General features: G+C 40.3%; 2 protein-coding genes across 2 annotated transcripts in view; one reads left to right on the top strand and one right to left on the bottom strand.

Annotated features, from left to right (window-relative positions):
- The window catches only part of KIAA0391 (KIAA0391 ortholog), a 48636-nt gene extending 45409 nt beyond the window's left edge, over positions 1-3227 (bottom strand). The window contains exons 1-2 of the mRNA XM_027890146.1: positions 1820-3227; positions 721-768 (exon numbers count right to left, since the gene is read on the bottom strand). Coding sequence (XP_027745947.1) covers positions 721-768; positions 1820-2820 — 1049 coding nt within the window. The 5' untranslated portion in view covers positions 2821-3227. The remainder of the gene's footprint in view (positions 1-720; positions 769-1819) is intronic.
- Positions 3228-3255: 28 nt separating this feature from the next.
- On the top strand, positions 3256-19120 carry PPP2R3C (protein phosphatase 2 regulatory subunit B''gamma). The gene is made up of 14 exons (XM_027890162.1): positions 3256-3336; positions 3917-4079; positions 4744-4871; positions 5964-6068; positions 6658-6770; positions 7554-7651; positions 10647-10717; positions 11458-11590; positions 12729-12784; positions 12858-12933; positions 13557-13693; positions 15302-15439; positions 17928-17987; positions 18687-19120. The coding sequence occupies exons 1-14, from the start codon at positions 3256-3258 to the stop codon at positions 18873-18875; spliced, it is 1548 nt and encodes a 515-aa protein (XP_027745963.1). The 3' UTR covers positions 18876-19120.
- The last annotated feature ends 1727 nt before the right edge of the window (positions 19121-20847 follow it).

Below are 20847 nucleotides of genomic sequence, written 5' to 3'. Positions count from 1 at the left end.
GTTATGCTGTTCTTTCAAGGGCTTCAAGAGCTGCAGGTTCTACATGTGCTTTTATTTCAGAATATGCAACATAGAGTATTTTTATAAACCACATAGAAACCCCACAATCCACTGGAGACATTCTTATAATTTATTTATAGCTGCCAAATTGCTACAAAAGCACAGAACAAAGTTTCAAATTGAATAACATTTAAAATAGCAGTTTACAGACATTAAGAAAACTGCATTGTAATAGAAACACGTACTCACTGAAAATCAGGTAGAAAGGGAAAAACCTTCCATCTGTACAAATTAACTGTAGTGTGCAAATAGTATCAGTTTTCAAGAAGATAACCCTTTACACACCAAAGCTGCTCTGCTATATATCCTGTTAAACAATGGTATTATAAAGCCAACAAAAAAGAAAGTCTTTAATTCCTAAACAGTAGATAAATAAGTGTCATAGTAAAATGGCAGCTCTTATTTTTCCCTGTGCTTTTCCATCTTGGCTCTGCTTAGCATAATTCAATTCCAAATGTGCATGCTGGGTCTTGTATAACGCACAAGAATGAGTTGGAAAGTGGAGTTTGTGAAATCGTATGTCACAACAAAGGCTCGAATTCTCAAGAATTGAAGTATTTTTGTACATAAGGAAAGCTATTTTTTTACATTTAAAAAAGAAGAGCTCAAGACAGAATAATCAAGACAACACACCACTTTTAAATAAAATGTTGCATTTACCTGTCCTTAATATTAGTCAGGTGTCCTCTCCAGTTCTTTCCTGGTATACTAATATGCACAGAGGAAAAGATAAATAAAAATATTAGATTCTTATTTAACAACACCTGAACTATAAATAAAGAATAATTATATTTTGGTCAATATTTAGAAATAAAAAATCAATCAATCATCTGCCCTGCAAAGAAATTATACAAAGATTCATATATCATTTAGTAATGCCCGAAATTATTATATAAAGAACCAGCATTTAACAACATGCAAAGAAGTTAACACTATCCATCTCCCCGGTTTATCTTGTCACCAAATTTTAAGAACCATACAAATAATTGTGGTGCACTGACAACTTTTTAAGTTGTTGCCTTGCACGTTCATAAACCATTCCAATAATGATAGTGCATTCCCACTGCCATATTTTCCATCCAGCAGACTTACTTGTAAAATGGCTCACACAAACTGAAGCCAACAGTTGAAAAAGAAATCACAGATGGGCTCACATACAACCTCATGACGAACATACCATGGGCTCAGGTGAAGCCCTCTGTGCATGTGCATCATATCTAGTTGTAATTTGCAGTCTGACCATCACTACTCATGAAAACCTTCTAAATACTGTGCTAAAACAGAGTCTCATTTAAAGATTATTCATCTCCCAGTATTCTATACATTTAATCTTCACTTAATTATTAAGTTGAATTTGCTGCCTCTTTTTCTAAAAGAAAGAAACTATCTAATTTTCAAATAACTTATTACTTCTACACTCCAATAGATTACAGGAGAAACCCTCATACACCTGTCAATATTCCTTATGTACCACCCCAGAAAGAGACAAAATTGGCTATTTTGGACAGCCATGACCCATCACAATTTCCTACTTTCTGTACCAAGAAGTAATATTTACCAGGTAAAAAATAAAAAGTGAAATCAGTAAGAATTTTACACTTTCACACTAACTTGGGAGCAAAAATAAAATGCATCTTTTCATGACAACGCATCTCTTGTGGAGAAGCAACAACCAAAATGAGACACTGAGGGATCTTAAATCTGTGGGATAATGTGAATCCCACCCTCATGAACTGCACCTTGCTACTGAAACATTTACCTTTCAAACCATAGCTTTATACTCCACATAAATGTTTTGTGAGGGTATATTTGGTTGTCTCTCAAATATAAGAGGATGCTGAACAGCTCTTTTTGTAACTCAGCACCTTTCATACCCTTGCTGAAGTCAAAAAAGGACTGCAGGACATCCAAGGTTGGGACCACCTCCTTAGCCAACATTTCATGGTAAAGTTCAAAGGCACGTTTCATTTCTTGGTGACAGCAGGCTGCTTTGATACAAGATTCATAGCTTGTCCGCGATGGAATCATAATCTTTTTTGCTTCTTCCAAAAGAGTCAAGGCCATTCTCCACTGATCAGAATTACTCAGCCCCTTGATAAAAAGGTTGTAAGCCCCAATTTCTAAAATCTTAAATCTGACTTTCATTATATCATACACATCACAGATTTCTGAGACCTGTCCCTGCTGGACACACAGTGTCAGGTATTTGACCAACACACTGTACGCAATGTCACTATCACGCTTTGCCATGTGTGTCAGCAAGGACTTGGCCACATCAATGGGGCTGTTGCACCTTATCATACTGTTCAACATCACTTCTTCAAATATTTCAGGTAATTGGAAGTTTTCCCTTAGTCTGTTCCATTCCTCAGACTCCAAAGGTTTTTCTGGGGGTTGTACATTTGTAAACTTATGCCTTGACACAGCTGGACTCATTGACCATTTCTTTGCAGCTCCAACAGAGGAAGAAAAGTGGTGTTTTCCTTCAGGTATTTCTTTAGTCTCCTTATCCCATCCTTCTTTTCCTTTGCAATCAATTTCAGACCTTTCCTTGGTAGGTAAGACGCCAGTTTCTTTGGGGTCCACTGGTAATGCAGTGCTGGAAGATGTCATAAAACTGAAATAGTTAATTTTTTCCTTAGCAGGGATGCTGAAAGAGGCAGCAAACAGTTGTCGGCATCTTGAAACAGGCCAGAACATGTAACATTTCCATAGCAAAGCCTGAAATCCCTGGTGACTAGTTTGAGAAAAGAGTGCCATCACAAGAAGAAATTATCTCACTATTAGCTCACTGTATCTGGTGCAGCTGTACAGCTTGTATGGAGACGTTTATTAATAAAAGCCCAAAGGCTGTCAAGCTGCATAAACTTCTGTTTCAAAATGCTTGTTCTGTGAGTCCTTTTTGTCTCTTATGGAAACAAAAACTGATAAAATATTTTTTGACAAAAATCAATCTCTTAGACTGTGAGGACATCCATTCAAAATGCGGGTATCTTTCTTTATAGAGAAGATGCTTTGCAGGTTTGCATCTTATAATATCTGTATGTTGGTTACAGCAAAGGGGAGTCCTGTGTATGCTGTACACAGAAAGGCAACTCTGATGCAGCTATGCAAAAACCAAAGGGTGTTTTCTTCCTGCCTTCATCCAAGTTGAGGCGGAAGATTTCCTAAAAATAAAAATAACACCACGACATCATGACCTGCTCTGTGCTTTCCTGTCGTATTTACATCTGCATGCCAAAAACCAGGAAGCTCAAGGTACCTCGACGACTTCAGGTAAGGAATCCCAATCCCGATCCCCCAGGCAGCACCAGTACGCAATTCCCACATGGCTTCCCTCGTATTTTTCAACTAGCGGCAAACTTCCGTCTCAGTGGTTTCCCCACTCCCAAATCCTCGGTAACGCCGCTGCCAAAGGGGCAGGGCACCGCCACGGGCGGTAACTACACTGCAATCCCAGGCACGGGTTGGGTTCTAAAGGTGAATATCAGGGGTCTGGCGGCTGCTGCGGCTCACTCGGTACCCCGCGGGCGCGGCCCGCCCGCGACCCCAACACTACAGCTGCCGGTGCGCACAGTGGCGCGACCCTCGGCACAGGAAGCTTTCCCTTTCCCTTTCCCTTTCCCTTTCCCTTTCCCTTTCCCTTTCCCTTTCCCTTTCCCTTTCCCTTTCCCTTTCCCTTTCCCTTTCCCTTTCCCTTTCCCTTTCCCTTTCCATTCCCTAATCCCCCCGGGCCCACCTGACTCGGAGCGCGGCAGACCCTGCAGCGGGCGCGCGGCGGGGCGGGGCGGGGCGGGGCGCGGCACGCGGCGGGCGTGGGGGAGGCCAATCGCTGGGGCAGCCGGGGGGAAAGGAGGGGAGGGGCCGAGCCGCCATATTGGTTGAGGGCACGAAGCTGCGAGGGCAGCGGCGCGTCGGGCGGGGCAGTGCGCGGTGCGCAGTGCGCACGGCCGGGCCGTCGCGCGGGGCCATGGAGTGGGAGCGGAAGCTGCGGGGCCGCCTGGCTGCGCGCTGCGCGCGTGAGTGCCCCGGGAGAGCGCAGGGAGAGCGGGCCGGGAGAGCGCCCCGGGGCACCCGCAGTGAATGGGGGTGCGGGGGCAGGGCCGGCGGGGCGATCGTCGGCCTGTCCGGTGCTGCCGGGAATCGCCTGTCCCGGCTCCCGCGGGGGCCGGGCGGGTCCTCGAGCCGCCCTGCGGAGAAGCAAACAACCCTGTTTCGGGGTCGGGGACAGCAGGGGAGGGGTGACGAGCCGCGGGAGCGGCTCGGTCCAGGGCGTGCCCCCGCGGCAGCCTTGGCTGAGAACGCTCTGTTCGCTATCGAGTCACAGAGCTGGTGCGGGACATCCCCGACCCGGCAGAAGGAAAGGCGACTGATACTGCTGCTCACAGTTAAGCGGCACCTTAAACAGCGCTGCCCCTGTGGAACAGGAACGCTGCTGCTCTGTCAGTCATCCCCGTGTATCTGCTGCAGTTGCATACCTTACTCAAAATATATACTTGTGACACATTCTTAAATAATTAAATAAATAATGTGATAGGCCTGTGCTCCATTAATTTCTACCTAATATTTGTGTTCGTAAACAGCATAGCTGTATAAGCCTCAGTATTAACTGTGTTTTTCAAGCCCCTCGCAATGTAGCTCTGTTTGAAATACAGTGTGAAAATTCTTTTCTGTGTCTGTCAGCCAAAAAGAGTGAACAAGAGCTAAAAGATGAAGAAATGGAATTGTTCACAAAGTATTACATGGAATGGAAAGGAGGAAAAACAAGTGGCAATACATCATATACAAACATCCCACGATTTTACTACAGGGTAAGTGCAGCATCCAGATAAACTTTAACAAGAGGCTGTTCTGCATTATAAAGAAAGTTTTGCTCATTCAGAGGGATCCTGTGGCTTCAGAAGCTAAAGTAAATTGAAGTCTGGGTAATGTGAATTGCTTAGCGTAATTTTTTTGTTTTGTACAGTTGTGAATTTCTGCAGTTTTAAATAATTACTAAATCGTATCAAAGACCATGAAATAGTTTGCTCATCAGGCTGCTTGCTAAAGATAGGAAATCCTCTTTCAGAGACCCTTCCTGTTTTAACTAAGTTTTGACATACCAGTGTTATAAGTATGCATCTTCTGATTTCTGTTTAGACACAATGGGATGCTGCTTCATGGAAATTGGTTTTGCAGAACATAGATCTGTTGCTTGCCAGAAATGTTTTGTCCAGTAACTTAGGTGTGAGATTAACCAGATTAGGATGAGAGCAGAAGTTTGACATCTGGTACTTGTCGGCTTGACTGCTTGCTGCTGTCTAACCTCTCACAGTCACATATTCCTTAGGATCTTGCATTTCTACAAATTAGGTTCTCAAGTACCTACGTTTCAGTTGATAAATACATGTGCAGCTCTCAAAGTTCCAATAGTACTGTACAGTTTGGCACATGAATGTTGGCAGAACTTTCACACTAGGTGTTCTTTCATATTATTTGTTGGCCAAAACAGGTCTAGTAGACATTCACAGTTTTGAGAGTCAGGCCTACCAAAAAATAGAAAGCTCCGCTCCCTCCTGAATAAAAACACAATGGTGAATGTCATTTATGTGCGAGCCCTGATACCCTACAACCATGGAAAAGTGCTTATTGGGTAGGTTATAAGGTATGAGGGACATCTCCATTCCTCATGTTAAAGATATCCTGCTTTAAATAAATACTTTAGTATTGAAATTGTTTGAGACAGTATGTAAGTATTCATTGTAGCAGAATGTTGTACCATGCAATATACTAAACAGTGGTTGACTGGCTATTTTCTGTCAAGTAAAGAGCTTCATCAGAGTGTATTGCTCAGGACTACTTAAGAGTACTTGCTGTGTAGTTTTTGAATGATGCAGAAAATTAAAATGCCACAATGTTTCTAGCTGCCAGCTGAAGATGAAGTTTTGCTTCAGAAATTAAGAGAAGAATCTAGGGCTGTCTTTCTGCAAAGAAAGAGTAGAGAGCTGTTGGATAATGAAGAGCTGCAGGTAAGAAAATATTTTCTGCATGTCTTGTAAGGGCTTCTGAAAGAATTTTGATTATCTCCTGTCAGAGTTTGATTATCTTCTGTTTGTGCACAGAATCTTGTGGTAAAGTGCTTTGTATTTGGGCACAGTGACCGATTGTCAAGTATGAGCTAAAGCTGAAGTGCTGTTTACACTTGGGCTGGTAACACCAGTGTAAAGCTGCTTCATTATGACATACGTGAGGACTAAATTAATGGCTTCTGGGTTTCTGGCACAAGGAATGCAATGGTGGGCCCAGACAATGAAATAAGTTCTGTTTACATATCACCGAGGGAATCCAAAGATGGTTGATTTTGCTGAACTGCAAAGGCAAAAGGGGTGTGACCCTAGAAATCCTAATGGGTGAGAGTGTGCATGTGTTTAACAGCAGTTTAAGGCAGTGGAAGTAGCACTTTCTTGCTTTTCTGGCTGAACTGGTGATGTGTACTCATTAACTGAGAGAACCTTGCATCAAACCCACATTTTTGCTCAGTTTCTTAAACACTTTATCTTAAACACAGTCACATCTCTATAAAGATATCTTCTTAACCAAATGTAAATACCTTTTAAGAACCTATGGTTTCTACTGGACAAACATCAGACATCACCAATGATTGGGGAAGAAGCAATGATCAATTATGAGAACTTTCTGAAAGTTGGTGAAAAAGCTGGACCAAAATGCAAGTAAGGCTTTCTTCTCTTGTATATGCACACTTTGGCTAAATGTAAGTGCTGCTCTAAGTCTTGGTTGCCAAAATAGATGGAAACAGTATAATGGCGAGATAAAATCATGACCATGTAGTTACTGATGAACTAGTTGCTTTACATCCTTGTAACAGTGTATTGCTCTGCATCTCTGAGGTAACTTTAGACAGAGAGACCTTCAGAAGCAGTGCTGCATCCTTTTGAAGAAGAAATTTATCAGCATTGGTATTTTTATGATGTTAATGGTCAGTGTACCGCACATTTTGTATTTGAACTGGAAATCATGTCTCCAGTGACGCCCAACCTACCCTAATATCTTCTGATGCAGATTTTCCTGCCAGATGTTCTGTGTACAGCTTACAGTGAATATTTCTTCTTTATGCTCCTACTGGAGCTGGCTGTTGTGCACATAGCTTTGCGATTGAGTTTCGAGCAAAAGCAGATTAATTGTCAGTACTGGCAGTTCCATTTATGTGTATGTTGTTGTAGAGGATTGGAAGCTACCAAACATACTCTACTAAAGAGAAATTAAATTGACTCAAGTCCCACATCACTGAAGAGTCATGAGCAGCAAAGGCAGCTGCTTTTTATTGAGTTTACCATTGTTACTTGGTAAGATCCCACTTGATGAGTGTAATATTAGTCCATTATGTGTTTTAAAACATTATTTTACAGTATCTGTAAATTTCAAATACTGTAACTGGATCTATCAGTGCAGTGTAATCAGATGCATAGAAGTAGCTTTGTGTTTATGTTTTACAGGCAGTTTTTCACAGCGAAGATCTTTGCTAAATTACTCCATAATGATCCTTATGGGAGGATATCTATCATGCAGTTTTTCAATTATGTCATGCGAAAAGGTTAGTTGATACTTCTGTGTTAAAGAGAAGTTGTTTTAGGGCTATTTTCAGTTTTATTAATTACTTGATGTTCTCTTCAACAGCAGTGGGATCTAGCCCTTAACTGCAAATGCTGTTTTCCTGGAGGCTTGTGATTTTTTTCTGGTTACTAGGAGGTGGGAATCCACCCTACCTCTGAAATCCACCTCTCCTTAGCCAGAGATATCCTTGATCTGTTTATTGTACATATGGTTATTCTGATTTCCTTTATTCAGGCAATACTGTGAAGTGCAAAACAGGGGAGTTCCGTGGCAAGTGTGATCCTAACCACTGTGATCAGGCAGATAGCTCTGTTTGTTGTTTTTCCTTCTGCAGAGTGGTATTGTCTATGTTGTCTAACTGTGTTTGTCAAATATGTCAGTACGTTTCTCTGCTTATCACTGTAGCCTTACTGTATTTTCAGCTATTTTTTATTGTAAATAACCACTGGGGCTGAAAAATGCTTTTAAAATCTTTATTAGATCTTGTTTAAAAACATTAGGCTCACTAGCAGAAAGGAAGGTTGTCTCATTGTTTTTTGGCCTGGCTACTGTGTTCTTAGATCTGCTAGAGCCTTTGGGAGAGGAGAACGGCACCTTTCTTGGAACAGCTCAGCCTGCTTAAGTTAAAATCTTCTAGTGCAAGGGATGAGAGATGTGTTGAGCAGGAAACATGGTGTGCAGATGTGCACAGTATGCAGGAAAAGAGGAATAGACGCATTTCCAGCAACAAACCCAAAGCTGCAGGATAGAAGATTTGTGAAGAAGTCTGTGAAAACTGTATGCATTTCAATTGACAGGAGGCTGAACATGAGCCAGCAGTGTGCCCAGGTGGCCAAGAAGGCCAGTGGCATCCTGGCCTGTATCAGGAACAGTGTGGCCAGCAGGAGCAGGGCAGTGATCCTTCCCCTGTACTCAGCGCTGGTGAGGCCACACCTTGAGTATTGTGTTCAGCTCTGGGCCCCTCAGTTCAGGAAGGATATTGAGGTGCTGGAGCAGGTCCAGAGAAGAGCAACCAGGCTGCTTGAGCACAAGTCCTATGAGGAGAGGCTGAGGGAGCTGGGGTTGTTTAGTCTGGAGAAGAGGAGGCTCAGGGGTGACCTCATCACTCTCTTCAACTCCCTGAGAGGAGGTTGTAGCCAGATGGGGGTCAGTCTCTTCTCCCAGGCAATCAGCAATAGGACAAGAGGGCATGGGCTTAAGCTCTGCCAGGGCAGGTTTAGGTTGGATATTAGAAAGAAGTTCTTTCCCAAGAGAGTGATCAGGCATTGGAATGGCCTGCCCAGAGAGGTGGTGGATTCACCGTCCCTGGAGGTTTCTAAGATGAGGCTGGGTGTGGCACTGAGTGCCATGATCTGGTAATCACAGTGGGATTGGATCAAGGATTGGACTTGATGATCTCAGAGGTCTCTTCCAACCCAGTTAATTCTATGATTCTCTGATTCAAAAAGGCCTACCTGGATGGGCACAACAGAGGTTCTTTCAGAACTTTGTTTCACCCAGAAGTTTTAAGTCTTGCGTATTTATGGTGTTACCTATTTTCTAAACAAACAAACAAAATAAAATTAAATAAAAATAAAATTAAAAAAAAAAAAGCTGCCACCACCAAATCACTTCATAATTAGTGGTGCACTTACCTTTAAACTTAGCAAAAAAAGAAACAGTCTCACTGTATAACCTCTGCCATCTCTGAGTGACACTTAGGCCACCTTGAGAAACACTTACCTTGAAAAGATGAATGTTATGAAGGACAGCTTGTATTGCATAAGAGGAATTTTTGAATGGTTTCTTCATTAAATGGGAGTTAAATTTAACATTGAGTATGTGAATAATAGTTTTTATGCCTAATCTATTTTTCATCACTGTACAGCATTTTAACAATTGCCTCAAGCGCATTGTCCTATAGACTGTACAGTTAATGTACCTTCTCATTGCAAAAGAGATACTTGTGCTATTCTAATTCTCTTCTTGTAAACCAGAAGTGAGGGCAGGACCTTTGGCTGTAGCTGCAGTGTCTTGTGCTGTACAGGGAATTATAGCAACCTGCACATTGCACAGCTGTTTAATGCAGTGACAATGCACTGCTACACATATCTCTAAGTCAGTGGAGAGAATGAATCCATGTGATTCCATATAGCCACAATGTGTGCTTGCAGCCCAGAAGGCCGACTGTATCCCAGGCCACGTTAAAAGCAGCATGGCCAGCAGGTCAAGGGAGGTGATTCTCCCCCTCACGAGACCCCACCTGGAGTCAGCACAAGAAAGACATTAATCTTTCCTATGATGACAGTGTGAGAGAGTTGGGATTGTTCAGCCCAAAGAAGGAAAAGCTCTGGCGAACCCTCATTGTGGCCTTTCAGTACTTAAAGGGACCATATGAAAGAGAGGGATAACGACTTCTTACATGGGCAGATAGTGATAGGACAGCGGGGAGCAGTTCTAAATTAAAAAGGGGAAGCATTTAAATAAGATGTTAGGAAGAAATTCTTCACTCAGAGGGTGGTGAGGCACTGGCACAGGTTGTCCAGAGAGACTGTGGATGCACTGTCCCTGGGAGTGTTCATGGCCAGTTGGATGTAGCTTTGAGCAACCTGATGTAGTGGGTGGCATCTCCGCCTATGGCGGGGAGTAGGAGAGTGTTGGAACTGGATGCATCTTTAAGGTGCCTTCCAATCCAAGCCACTCTATGATATACCAAAGAAAATGTGTTGTCTGCTCTGCCATTTTTCACATCCAGTTGTTACAATGCAGCCTTGGCCACAGTGTACTGTATATTGCCAGTGACTCTTAAAAAATTAGAGACTGAAACAGTGTTTCTGAGCAGTACATGACCTGGCTTTGCTTAAATCTCAGAGAAGTGGGAAGAGGCACTTAACATCCAACTGTGCCTTTTGGCTTCTAGAAGAACTTCAAATTTTGGTGAGAACTGGAAGGCCTCATAGGTTTCTTGCATTTTAATTCCGTTTTCTGTTTTACAGTATGGCTTCATCAGACAAGAATAGGCCTTAGTTTATATGATGTGGCAGGACAAGGCTACCTCAGAGAATCAGTAAGTAAATTCTTGATTAATTTCATGTCTCTTTTTAATCAAATGACAGCGCATCAGAAAGAGTCCAGTTTTGTTCTTGTCTTGTCTCGTAAAAGTATCGGAATGTAGATTTGGGGTGGGCACATTTGTTGGGATAAATAACAATTCATATCTTCTGGAGATTTGGTGGTGAGAGTGCTGCTAGCCTTTTTAACATATGGGCAATTGTCTGAAAAAGAGACTGTAGATTTCATGAGACTTAAGGTTTCATGTCATTAGCACTTTACTAGATTTAGCAGGATATAGTAAAAATCATGAAGTATTCATTCTTCAGTGAATTATTCTCATGTTCTAAAAGGAATTAATATTATAAAATAAATAAAAATGTCCTAGTTACCACTCTACTTCAAGAAAATGTATCTAAGAGTATTCAGCAATGAGATAATCCAATTAGGAGTTATGCATTGATATTTGAAAGAGGTACAGTTGAATGCATTTATATTTACACGTAAATATCATGTTCTTTGTAAATTCTGTTTTATTAGTAGATTGTTTCAGTCATGGAATCACATGTGCATATATATGATCTGGGATTTCTTTCACAGAGACAAAAGCTTTTTTGCCTGCTTTCAAGCTCTTTCCTTCGTTGTTACAGGACTATATTTTTAACAAAGTGTACTTGAAAGCCAGGGTGGAATATAGCAAGCATGCAACAATAGTAGTGTTTAAAACTTGTTTTCTTTTATTTCATAATTCTGCAGGATTTAGAAAACTATATTTTGGAGCTTATCCCTACTTTGCCACAACTGGATGGCTTAGAAAAATCTTTTTACTCCTTCTATGTCTGCACAGCAGTTAGAAAATTCTTCTTCTTTCTGGATCCTCTCAGAACAGGTAGATACATATTTTCAAAATTCTAAATGTGCCAGATTTTCACTTATAAAATGTTTCCACTGAAGCTACTTGTGCTTTCAAAGTAATGTGTACTTGTCCTTGTAAGCTTTTGTTCAGCACTTGAAGATTAATCTCCACTGAAGACCATGAGTCTTTATTGTGGGTCTAATAATCTACTTTACCAGCAAATTAATCTCTGTGAGATAACTCTGTAGCACCACAGCTGATGGGTATCTTATAGAAACTCATAAATAAGATGTTTTTTCATTATAATGCACCATTAGCAGTAGCTAATTTTATAAGTGTTTAGGGTGAATAGAAAACACAGCCAAAACCAGCACAACTGTTTGTCAGAACATTCACAGAGCTGAGGAAATGCTCTAGAACAGTTGTAGCAATGTGCTTCTCCTATGATTAAATTCGTGTGCACCATGTAGAGCCACTAGGAAAGGTTTGCAATTAGGGCTGCTGCTCCTTGTAACAGATGTGGCTCCCTCAGTTTATTAATATGCTCTTGATTTAAGTCACAAGCTACATGTGTTTTCAAGAGCTAGCTGTGCCATTTGTAAACATCAGAATTGTGTGGGCAGTAGCCTCTGGCAGAAGTGATTATAAACATGAAGAGAGGGTGTGTAGGAAGTTATAGTGCCATTATTTTACACAGCTCAGTGTCAGTGCACCAGTCAGAGCTTCATCAGCAGAAGTGCATTCTGCCACCTTAGCTTTGTGTCACATCTGTAGTTTCTGAAGATGTAAATATCACATCACTTAAGAAACTCTGTTATTTCAACAAACGTTTTAAGCATGCTTTTTTTGCACTTTTTATTTTACACATTGAGTTGATTATTTTACACACTTTTTTTTAATCTAGTTTTCTGGCTTTTAAGGCTTCATCATAACTCCTGCCAGTATCAGGCTAGTTTTATTCAATCATTGTAAAAGGTATTTTTATTTGATCTCTTAAATTAGAGCCTTATCCTTGATGTTAGAAATCATTTTGTTTAGTTTTGATTTTTTTTTAAAGTCTTTTTTTCTGCTCAAATGCTTCTTTCTTAAGTAGAACCACTTAAATGAGATCAGTCAAATGGGTGTGTTGGCTGAGCAACTATTAAAATGTATTTTCCTTTTCTTGCCACAGGGAAGATAAAGATACAGGATATTTTAGCTTGCAGCTTCCTGGATGATTTACTGGAGGTAAAGATCTCTTAGCATATACTGTTGTATTTTAATTTACTCTTTCTGAACTCTAACTTTATGTTTCACTTAGTTAAGGGATGAAGAACTTTCTAAAGAAAGTCAGGAAACAAACTGGTTTTCTGCTCCTTCTGCGTTAAGAGTTTATGGTAGGTTCCTTTACAAGTGAATGCTTTTCTTCTCTCCTCTCTGCCTTGTATGACTTACTCACATTATTAGTGTTATTTTTTCCTCTGTTTTTGTCACGTTAAATGCTCCTGCTAACTTGTCTTTTCAAATCCTGTAGCCATCCTTTCAGTGTATCTTCCTGACCTTGTTCACAGTTTAAGTTCTCCGCTATTGCTTTTTATCAGTTTTATGTCACCTTGTGCTTGTTGTACAAGGTACAAGATTTCTCTGTAACCTTCTGTTTTGACTGTTCTGTTCATGCTTTTGCATCATCTTTAACTCTTTTCTCATGCTTAAAAATAATATGCTGTTTGAAGTAATATGCTCTTAGCCTTCTGCTCTTTTCTCTGTATACACAGCTATTACCTAGATTAGAACTACTAACACCTCATTATGGAAATCACACTTCCTCTCCTTCCATGATCTATTCTCATTTGTCATGCTTTAGGAATATTACTGTGAATCTAGCATATTCCCACTTAATTGCATTAATTTTACAATTGAAATTAAATAAATGTTGAAAGGCTAACTTTTCTTTCTCTGTGGAAACAGTTCTTTGTTGATAGAGGTATATAATGGTTTGCTCTCAATATCCTCTCCCTAGGTCAGTACTTAAACCTTGATAAAGATCACAATGGCATGCTCAGCAAAGAAGAACTGTCCCGATATGGAACAGGGACTCTGACCAACATATTTTTGGATCGTGTCTTTCAGGAATGTTTAACTTATGATGGTGAAATGGTAATCACATATTTTCACTTTGTTCCCAACATGAAAGCTTTGGCTTATTGAGTTGGGAAATGTCTAACAATCAGTATCTTTGGAAATAAAGAGTAGCTTGAGGTAAAGGAACTTTGGTCTATCATTGTGCACGCAAATGACCACACAGCACATTAGAAAATTAATTTTCTTAACAGCAAGGTGATTGCAGTGTGACTTAAAGGTAAGTTGCTTGTTTCAAAAAGCAGAGATGATACAGAATCAAGACATCCTAGGATAAAGCCTCTTGTAGATTCATTAACAAAAGTGCACGTTGGAAAAAGGTATAGATGTAGGAACGCTTTTTAGTTACACGTGATTCTTTAAAAATAACCAAAGACAAGTGGCACACCTGAGACTAGTGCAAGTTAGCTAACCTGTCCACTTCTTCATGGAGACAACAGTTTGTCATTGTAAGCTTTCTGTAGCTGTGAAAAATGAGAATTCTAACTTATAGATAAGAAGGTGTTATTTTAACTATTTTTTTAAAGCTTTACTTCAGCCTTAAAACAACTTGTTGTTTGCATTCAGATGACTGAAGTGTAAAGCAATAAATTACAAATCCTATATATAGCCCTTCTGCCACCTTAGCTCTTGTTTTGTTGAAAGATAATCACTGAGGTCATTAGGGATCTCTTAATTACCCTTGTCTGGACTTGCAACAGTAGGTTCATCTCTCTCTTGTATGGGGGAGACCAGAGCAGGACCAGTGCTCGGATGTAGTCTAAGCAGTGCTGAGTAGAGAAACCTCAACTTGCCAGCAAAGTTTTTTCCTAAAGCAGCTCAGGATGCTGTCAGCAGCCTTTGCTGCAAGGGCACGTTGCAAAGCTGCTCTCTGACTAGTCAGCCCCCAGCATGTACAGGTACGTGGGGTTATTCCTCCCCAAATGTAGGATTTTGCATGTGCACTGCTCTGTTGAGCTTGATGAGGCTCCTGTTAGCCCATTTTTTTTAGCCTATCAAGCTCCCTCTGAATGGCAGCACACTCTGGTGTTAAGGTGAATAAGGCTGTTACATACAGAGCACTGAAGGATTTCTGTCCTTGACACAACTGTCTTCATTGGGAAACCAAGAGTCAGTACTAATAAAAAAGAAAAGTGGGATACTTATTTGTAATGTTTACTAATGGTTTTGTACCACGTGATTTGCCAAACCACCAGCTCTGGTCTAAGGATTATATACTTAATTGGCCACATAGTTCACTGTTCGTAACAGTAAGCTTACTGCCACTAGACATTTAATTTATAATGCAAACCTTTTATATGATTTTTCATCACTAGTTGGGTATGTTCAGCAGTCTAAAGATATATTAAACATTGTCTAAAAGCGTATATATAGCATGTTTCATTTTCATTTATGCTTGGAATCCTATTTTGCCTCTAAAATGACAGGGTTTCCTGTCATCATCAGTCATTAAAAACTAACTTTTCTGTTCACGTTAGTGGTGGCAGCCATTTTCTCTTTCATGTTGTCTTTTTCAGAAAATAGATTGGGCCCCCTACAATGTAGTAGCTGCCAATTATAGAGTTCCTACTTGCAAAATCAATTTAGAAAGAAAATTGTAATAAACATGATTGTATCTACTTCTAGGACTATAAAACCTACCTGGACTTCGTGCTTGCATTAGAAAACAGAAAGGAGCCTGCAGCTCTGCAGTATATTTTCAAACTGCTTGATATAGAGAACAAAGGACACCTGAATGTCTTTTCCCTTAATTATTTCTTTAGGGTAAGTCTCTTTATACTAGTAGGCCATTTTCTGTGTTTATAGTGTTATAGCCTATATACTTCTGCATGCAGATCTGCAGGAAATCACTTCAAATTACCAATAGCCACAGGGAGGCTAGTAATGACTTCTAAGAAGATTTGAAATTAGAAAAAAAAATCCAAAAATTGGAAAGATTTCAAAAGGTATTTTCAGCAGTTTATCTGCAGTTGAAAGTAACTGATTTTGGTTAGGACGAGTATTTTCTATTGACTTGGGTTTGGTTTTTAATACAAATTGTCCTAAAATTGCCTAATAATTACCTATTAAAATCTCTTATGATGTTTCTAATTGATTATTGCCATTGGTTTTAATTTCCACTGTAATCTTAAAATTCAGTAGAAGAAATGAAAATAATGAAATGCAGTGATGGGCCAGTACAGCTGTGGGATTTTTCATTCACTGTATTGCTTGCAAAAAGCTTCTTGCAGTTTTCATAGTCTGCATTTTACCTGTTGTTTCCAGAATAGGTTTTAAATAGATTTTATAGGAAAGTTTTGTTTAACAAACACTACCCACCCCGGCCCCACACAAAAAAACCTAAAAACCAAGAAACCAAACAAACAAGAAAAGAAAAAAACCAAATCCAACTTTTTTTCCTTTAGTGCCTTGGAACCACCAAATAAATTAGGTGGAATGGACCTGCTCCAACTGTCTGCTCAGAGCGGGCCCAGCTTCATCTCTATGTTGAGTTGCTTGGAGCCTTCTCCGGGCAAATTTTAATCTCTCCAGAGAGGGAGACTCCAGAGCCTGTTTGGGTAATCAGCGCGTTCTGTTTTTTGACTACCCTGGCTGAGAAGACTTTTTTCCCCTTACTCTTTCCCCCACTTTTGTCTTAATTGGACTGCCTCTTGCTGCAGTCAGTGTGCACTGCCTGTCGCCCTTTCACTGTGTGTCTCCAAGACAGTCTTGCTGCGTTGTCTGTAACCACTTGCTAGGTAGTTGAAGATAGTAATTAGATTTTCCTCACCTGTTCTTCAAGGGAATTAATCCCCATCCCAAACCTCTCCTCTCAGCTGTGCTGTGCTGTAGCCCCAGAAGCATGCTGATAGCCCTCTAGTAGGTTCCTGCTGGGTTGTCAGTGTCTCACAAAGGGGACCCAAAACTGTGAGGCTGAATCTGTAGTGCTGTGCCCAAATGTTGAGTCAGGAGGAACAACTGTTTCTCTGAACCTGCTAGGTGTGCTTGTACTCGTGCAGCCCAGTATTTCATCACTACAAGGTCACCCTGCAGATTCCTATTCAACTTCCCGTGGACCGAGACCTCCAGCACCTTTCCTTCCAAGCTGCTCCAGCCTGCTGGCCCAAGGAGCATTCTGCTGCATGGAGTCATTCTGCCGCAGGACCAGGCAGGAGTTTTGTGTGTGCCTTTTGAACTTCATCATGAACTTTGTTTAGTAGTTGTAGCTGCCTTATATGCTTCACAAGCAGCTGTCAGACGAGGGCTTGGCAATACTAAGCATTGTAGTGAAACTAAGCAATGACTCATCTTCCCTCCCTGCTTTACAGCTCAGTGTTTTCCTAGCACTTGATCCAGTTCTGTTCCTGTGGATTTAGGATTCAGGGAGGCCAGAGGGCATATCGATTGTCTCTAATTTTAGTAAAGGCTGTTAATTTACAGGTTTACATTTTACGAAAACATGAACTTTAGTGTTGTGATAGAACATGAGTGATTCTAATATGAAAGCAATTTAACAAGGTAACCATGCATTAGTTATGGTGGCGTAGCTGGTTTTGTTCGTGTGTCCAGTTACATACATACTCTGTGGCTTACTTATTGAAAAAGCTCCTTCACTACAGCAGATACTTGATTGTACTCCAGAATGTGTCCTTCCTTTCAAGTTCTGGACATGGAATTTCGTAAGTTTTCCTTGAAATCAGAACAGTTCCTTTTGACTCTCAGTAGTTGCTTTCTGGCTAGCGTTATGTGTGAACAGGTCTGCACCTACAGAGGCTGTGCTGATACAGCTGTGCTGACAATGCTGTGCCCCTCGTGCTAGTGACATACTTTTGTTTATAGTTGTTTAGATCAAACATAGGTTTGATGCAGGTGTTTAAATAGTACCACATTAAAAGAATTAATTTGTCTTTCTGCTGATTGGTCTCTTCCCTTCTCTCTTTTCCTACCGTGTATTTCATACTGTGTCAGAAAATTTAATCTTCTGGTTAGGGTGTATTAGTACCTTATGCTTTGAGTGTTGAGGAATAACATCCCATTTGCAGAGTGCTTAAATGCTGGTCATAATGAAAGTGAGATTCTTATCATACTGAGAAGTGTGAACCTGAGATGTGTGTCATTGATAATGCCTTAACTCACCCCTACCTTATCTATGGAAGAAAAATTATGAATGCTTTGTTACAGGGCAATACAGCTTAAGATGCAGAAGCATTAAAGATTTTCATACAGTGTCACTATATACTCCACTAGCCATTCATAACTTCTTTTTTTCTAGGCTATTCAAGAACAAATGAAAATTCACGGACAAGAGCCAGTTTCTTTTCAGGATGTAAAGGTTAGTACTTGACTTTACTGAATAAAGTATTACATGAAATCTTTGAATAAGCATTTTGTAATTTATTACATTGTAGTTTCTAGTTTTTGTATAACTACTTGCACAGGAGTAGAGGTGAACTGGATTGCCCTACTCCTAGGTTTGAAAATGTCTATTCAGCTGTTGCTCTGTAAGATAGCTGGTATGTTCTAGCACTTTCCTTGGTAATAGACAAAGTACTTATTAAATACATGTTGCTTTTTCTTACACCTGCAGGTACTTGGTAAGTCCATTTTACAGTTCAGGATCATCCTTTGGGAGTGGGGGTCCAGACTGGTGACTTAAAAAAACAACCTATAAAGCTGTCTTTATTACTGTCTATTTTATATTTAGCAGTTTTAGTACTTAAAAAAAAAGGACAAGAGCTTCTACAAAACTTAGCTTATACAAGTGAATGGAGTTTCAAATTTCCACTTTGAGGCCAAAGCCTCCCCAGTAAGGAAAACTTTTATCTGAGAGGTGGGAGCTGAGCACACTGCTGCTAACTGTAGCCAGTTAGTGTGCTTTGTATCCTAAGTGCTTTGGGACTTACTGGCTCCTTTTTTGTAAATCGGTGTGGGTGGCACTAGTTACCCAAAGATCATATGGTATGAAATAGCCATTATTCTGCTCATTAATGTGTGTGTGTGGGTTCTCCCAATTTTGTCTTTTCTTTCATAGGATGAGATCTTTGATATGGTGAAGCCTAAGGACCCTTACAAAATCTCCCTTCAAGACCTGATCAATAGCAGTCAAGGAGACACTGTTACCAGCATTCTAATTGACCTGAATGGGTTCTGGACATATGAGAACAGAGAGGTCCTTGTGGCCAGTGATAATGACAACACTGCTGATGTTGATGATGCATGACTTCGAACTGGAGCAGACTGTATCCATAGAGATATCTCAATCTAATGCACCAACTGTTGGGAGCTGGAAACATTCATTATCTGAATCAATTCCTCTTCCATTTCACTTCCCTCCCGTTGCCCCCACATTGATGGAAAATGTGGTATGTACAGGAATCACAGAAATAATTTCAGAAAGGAAAAAAGCAAGTGTTGTTTAAGAGGCAAAAATTATCTTCTTTTTTTAATAAATATTTTTTGACTTTTCTTTCACGTGTACTAAGCCCTATTTTTATTTAAATATGCTATTCCAAGTGTGAATATACCCTGAAAGTAAGGATGTGGTTCTTGGTGTCTTCAGCCATTCCAAGCCTCCCCCTGCATTCTGTATGGCTTCCTCTAATGACAGCACTGCTGAGTACTCTGTTGTGAAAGCACTCTTCAGTAGGAGAGGAAGAATTTAGGCCTTTTTTTTCTATACGTGTCCAGCTTTAAGTGTCTTAACAGAAAGGATAAATAAATCATTGAACTGACTGAATAGTTACCTTTTAAGAGGTGTATTAACAGAAATAAAACTGCAGTAGCTTTAGGCCTAGTTAAAACTAATCCAAACACCTGTATCGAGGCTTTCACCAACTTAACCTCCTGTACAAGTATTTTATGTATTCTAACTTAATTGTACAGCTGAGCTGCAGCAGTAGTTACAGCTGTGAAACTCCTTGAGAGCTGTAGAAATGTTTCAATTTTCAGGTAGGATTACAGTAGCTCCAGGCCAGAAGTGTTTGCAGTCCTGCATTATTTATTAGTTTGAGGTAGTGCTGAACACGTAGAGTACTTACTATATGGGATTCTCAGGAAGGGGTGGGGATGGAATGATACTTTGAATTCCGGTGCCTGAATATTCAACCAGGATGTGTGACTTAGTAAAGATGTAAACAGTGAACAGGCACCTGTGTACAGGCATAAAGTTTCAAAGACCACACAGTTGTAAAAGAAAAGCCAGAATCAACTTCCAGTTCAAAAATTATATTAAATATAAAATAACCAATTAATGCATTTACAGAAAAAATTAAACCAATATGAAAGTAACAACTTTCATACAGTTTGCAAAAAACTGAAGGAAGGTTTAAGTTAAGGCACAGTGAGTAATAAGGTATTTTATACAAAGAAGTTTAAACCCAAGGCAGTGAGAGCATTTCTGATGCAACAAATAGTAGGGAAAGAAGGTAAAGAAAACAACCGACATTAGTTTTTTGGAAGAAAAGCAAAGTATCCTTCAGCTGTCAAGGTATTACTCGAGCAACGCGAGGCTTTCTGTCTTTGACAGTATAAGAACTCCCAACAAGCTGGTTTTCTGTGTATTCCTCTGGTGTTGAACCAAGCTCTCCCCTGCAGATGTTCAGGGCTAAGGAATGATTTTACACTGTGGTCAGCACCCTCTGTCTTACAGTTCAAAAAGAGGCAAAGAATAGAGCTGATGATTGAATCCTCTTCCTCAGATTTTCTGTAGTGATGGAGTGCTACAGATAGATGAGAGGAAGAGTTTGTGCTGTCCAGGACACTAGTTCAGGCCCAGGCGTGTCTGAAAAACGTAACTCTGGAAACTAATAGCCAAGTTACCTGGCCTGTGGTGTTACATCAGGCTCCTTAGTTAGTTGGCAGTGAAAGCAAGGCCAGGGACGGGTGATGATACCCAATACAACATTTCACTGAAGACTTTTAAAAATTTTTTTTAGAACTCTCAAGGACAGAAGTACTGTATTACACGGTACCTATACCTAGTGCAGGTTCTCTGCTGCTTTACCCACAACAGTTGTCCATAGAAAATGCCTGGAGCACTGACATCTGGTTGTTGCAAAGTCAACCGTTCACCTTTTATCAGCCACAGGTACAACAGTCATTTCAGTAAAATCGCCTTAAATCGGTATTTGCTTTGGAGGTGCCTGCACTTCACTTGGACAAAAATAAAAATTACTGTTGCTGCATGTGCTGTA

This window comes from Empidonax traillii, unplaced genomic scaffold, assembly GCF_003031625.1.
Source record: "Empidonax traillii isolate 1590-97213 ecotype Southwest subspecies unplaced genomic scaffold, ASM303162v1 scaffold278:size663781, whole genome shotgun sequence".
Taxonomy (NCBI): domain Eukaryota; kingdom Metazoa; phylum Chordata; class Aves; order Passeriformes; family Tyrannidae; genus Empidonax; species Empidonax traillii.
Note: the sequence above shows the minus strand (reverse complement) of the source record. Positions and strands in the feature narration are given on the sequence as shown.

Excerpts from the sequence above, each read along its gene's own strand:
- PPP2R3C (XM_027890162.1), top strand. The coding sequence starts at position 3,256 with ATGACCTGCTCTGTGCTTTCCTGTCGTATTTACATCTGCATGCCAAAA. Across the intron at positions 10,718-11,457 it reads AAGGCTACCTCAGAGAATCA|GATTTAGAAAACTATATTTT; the intron begins GTAAGTAAATTC and ends ATAATTCTGCAG. Across the intron at positions 12,785-12,857 it reads TCCTGGATGATTTACTGGAG|TTAAGGGATGAAGAACTTTC; the intron begins GTAAAGATCTCT and ends TGTTTCACTTAG.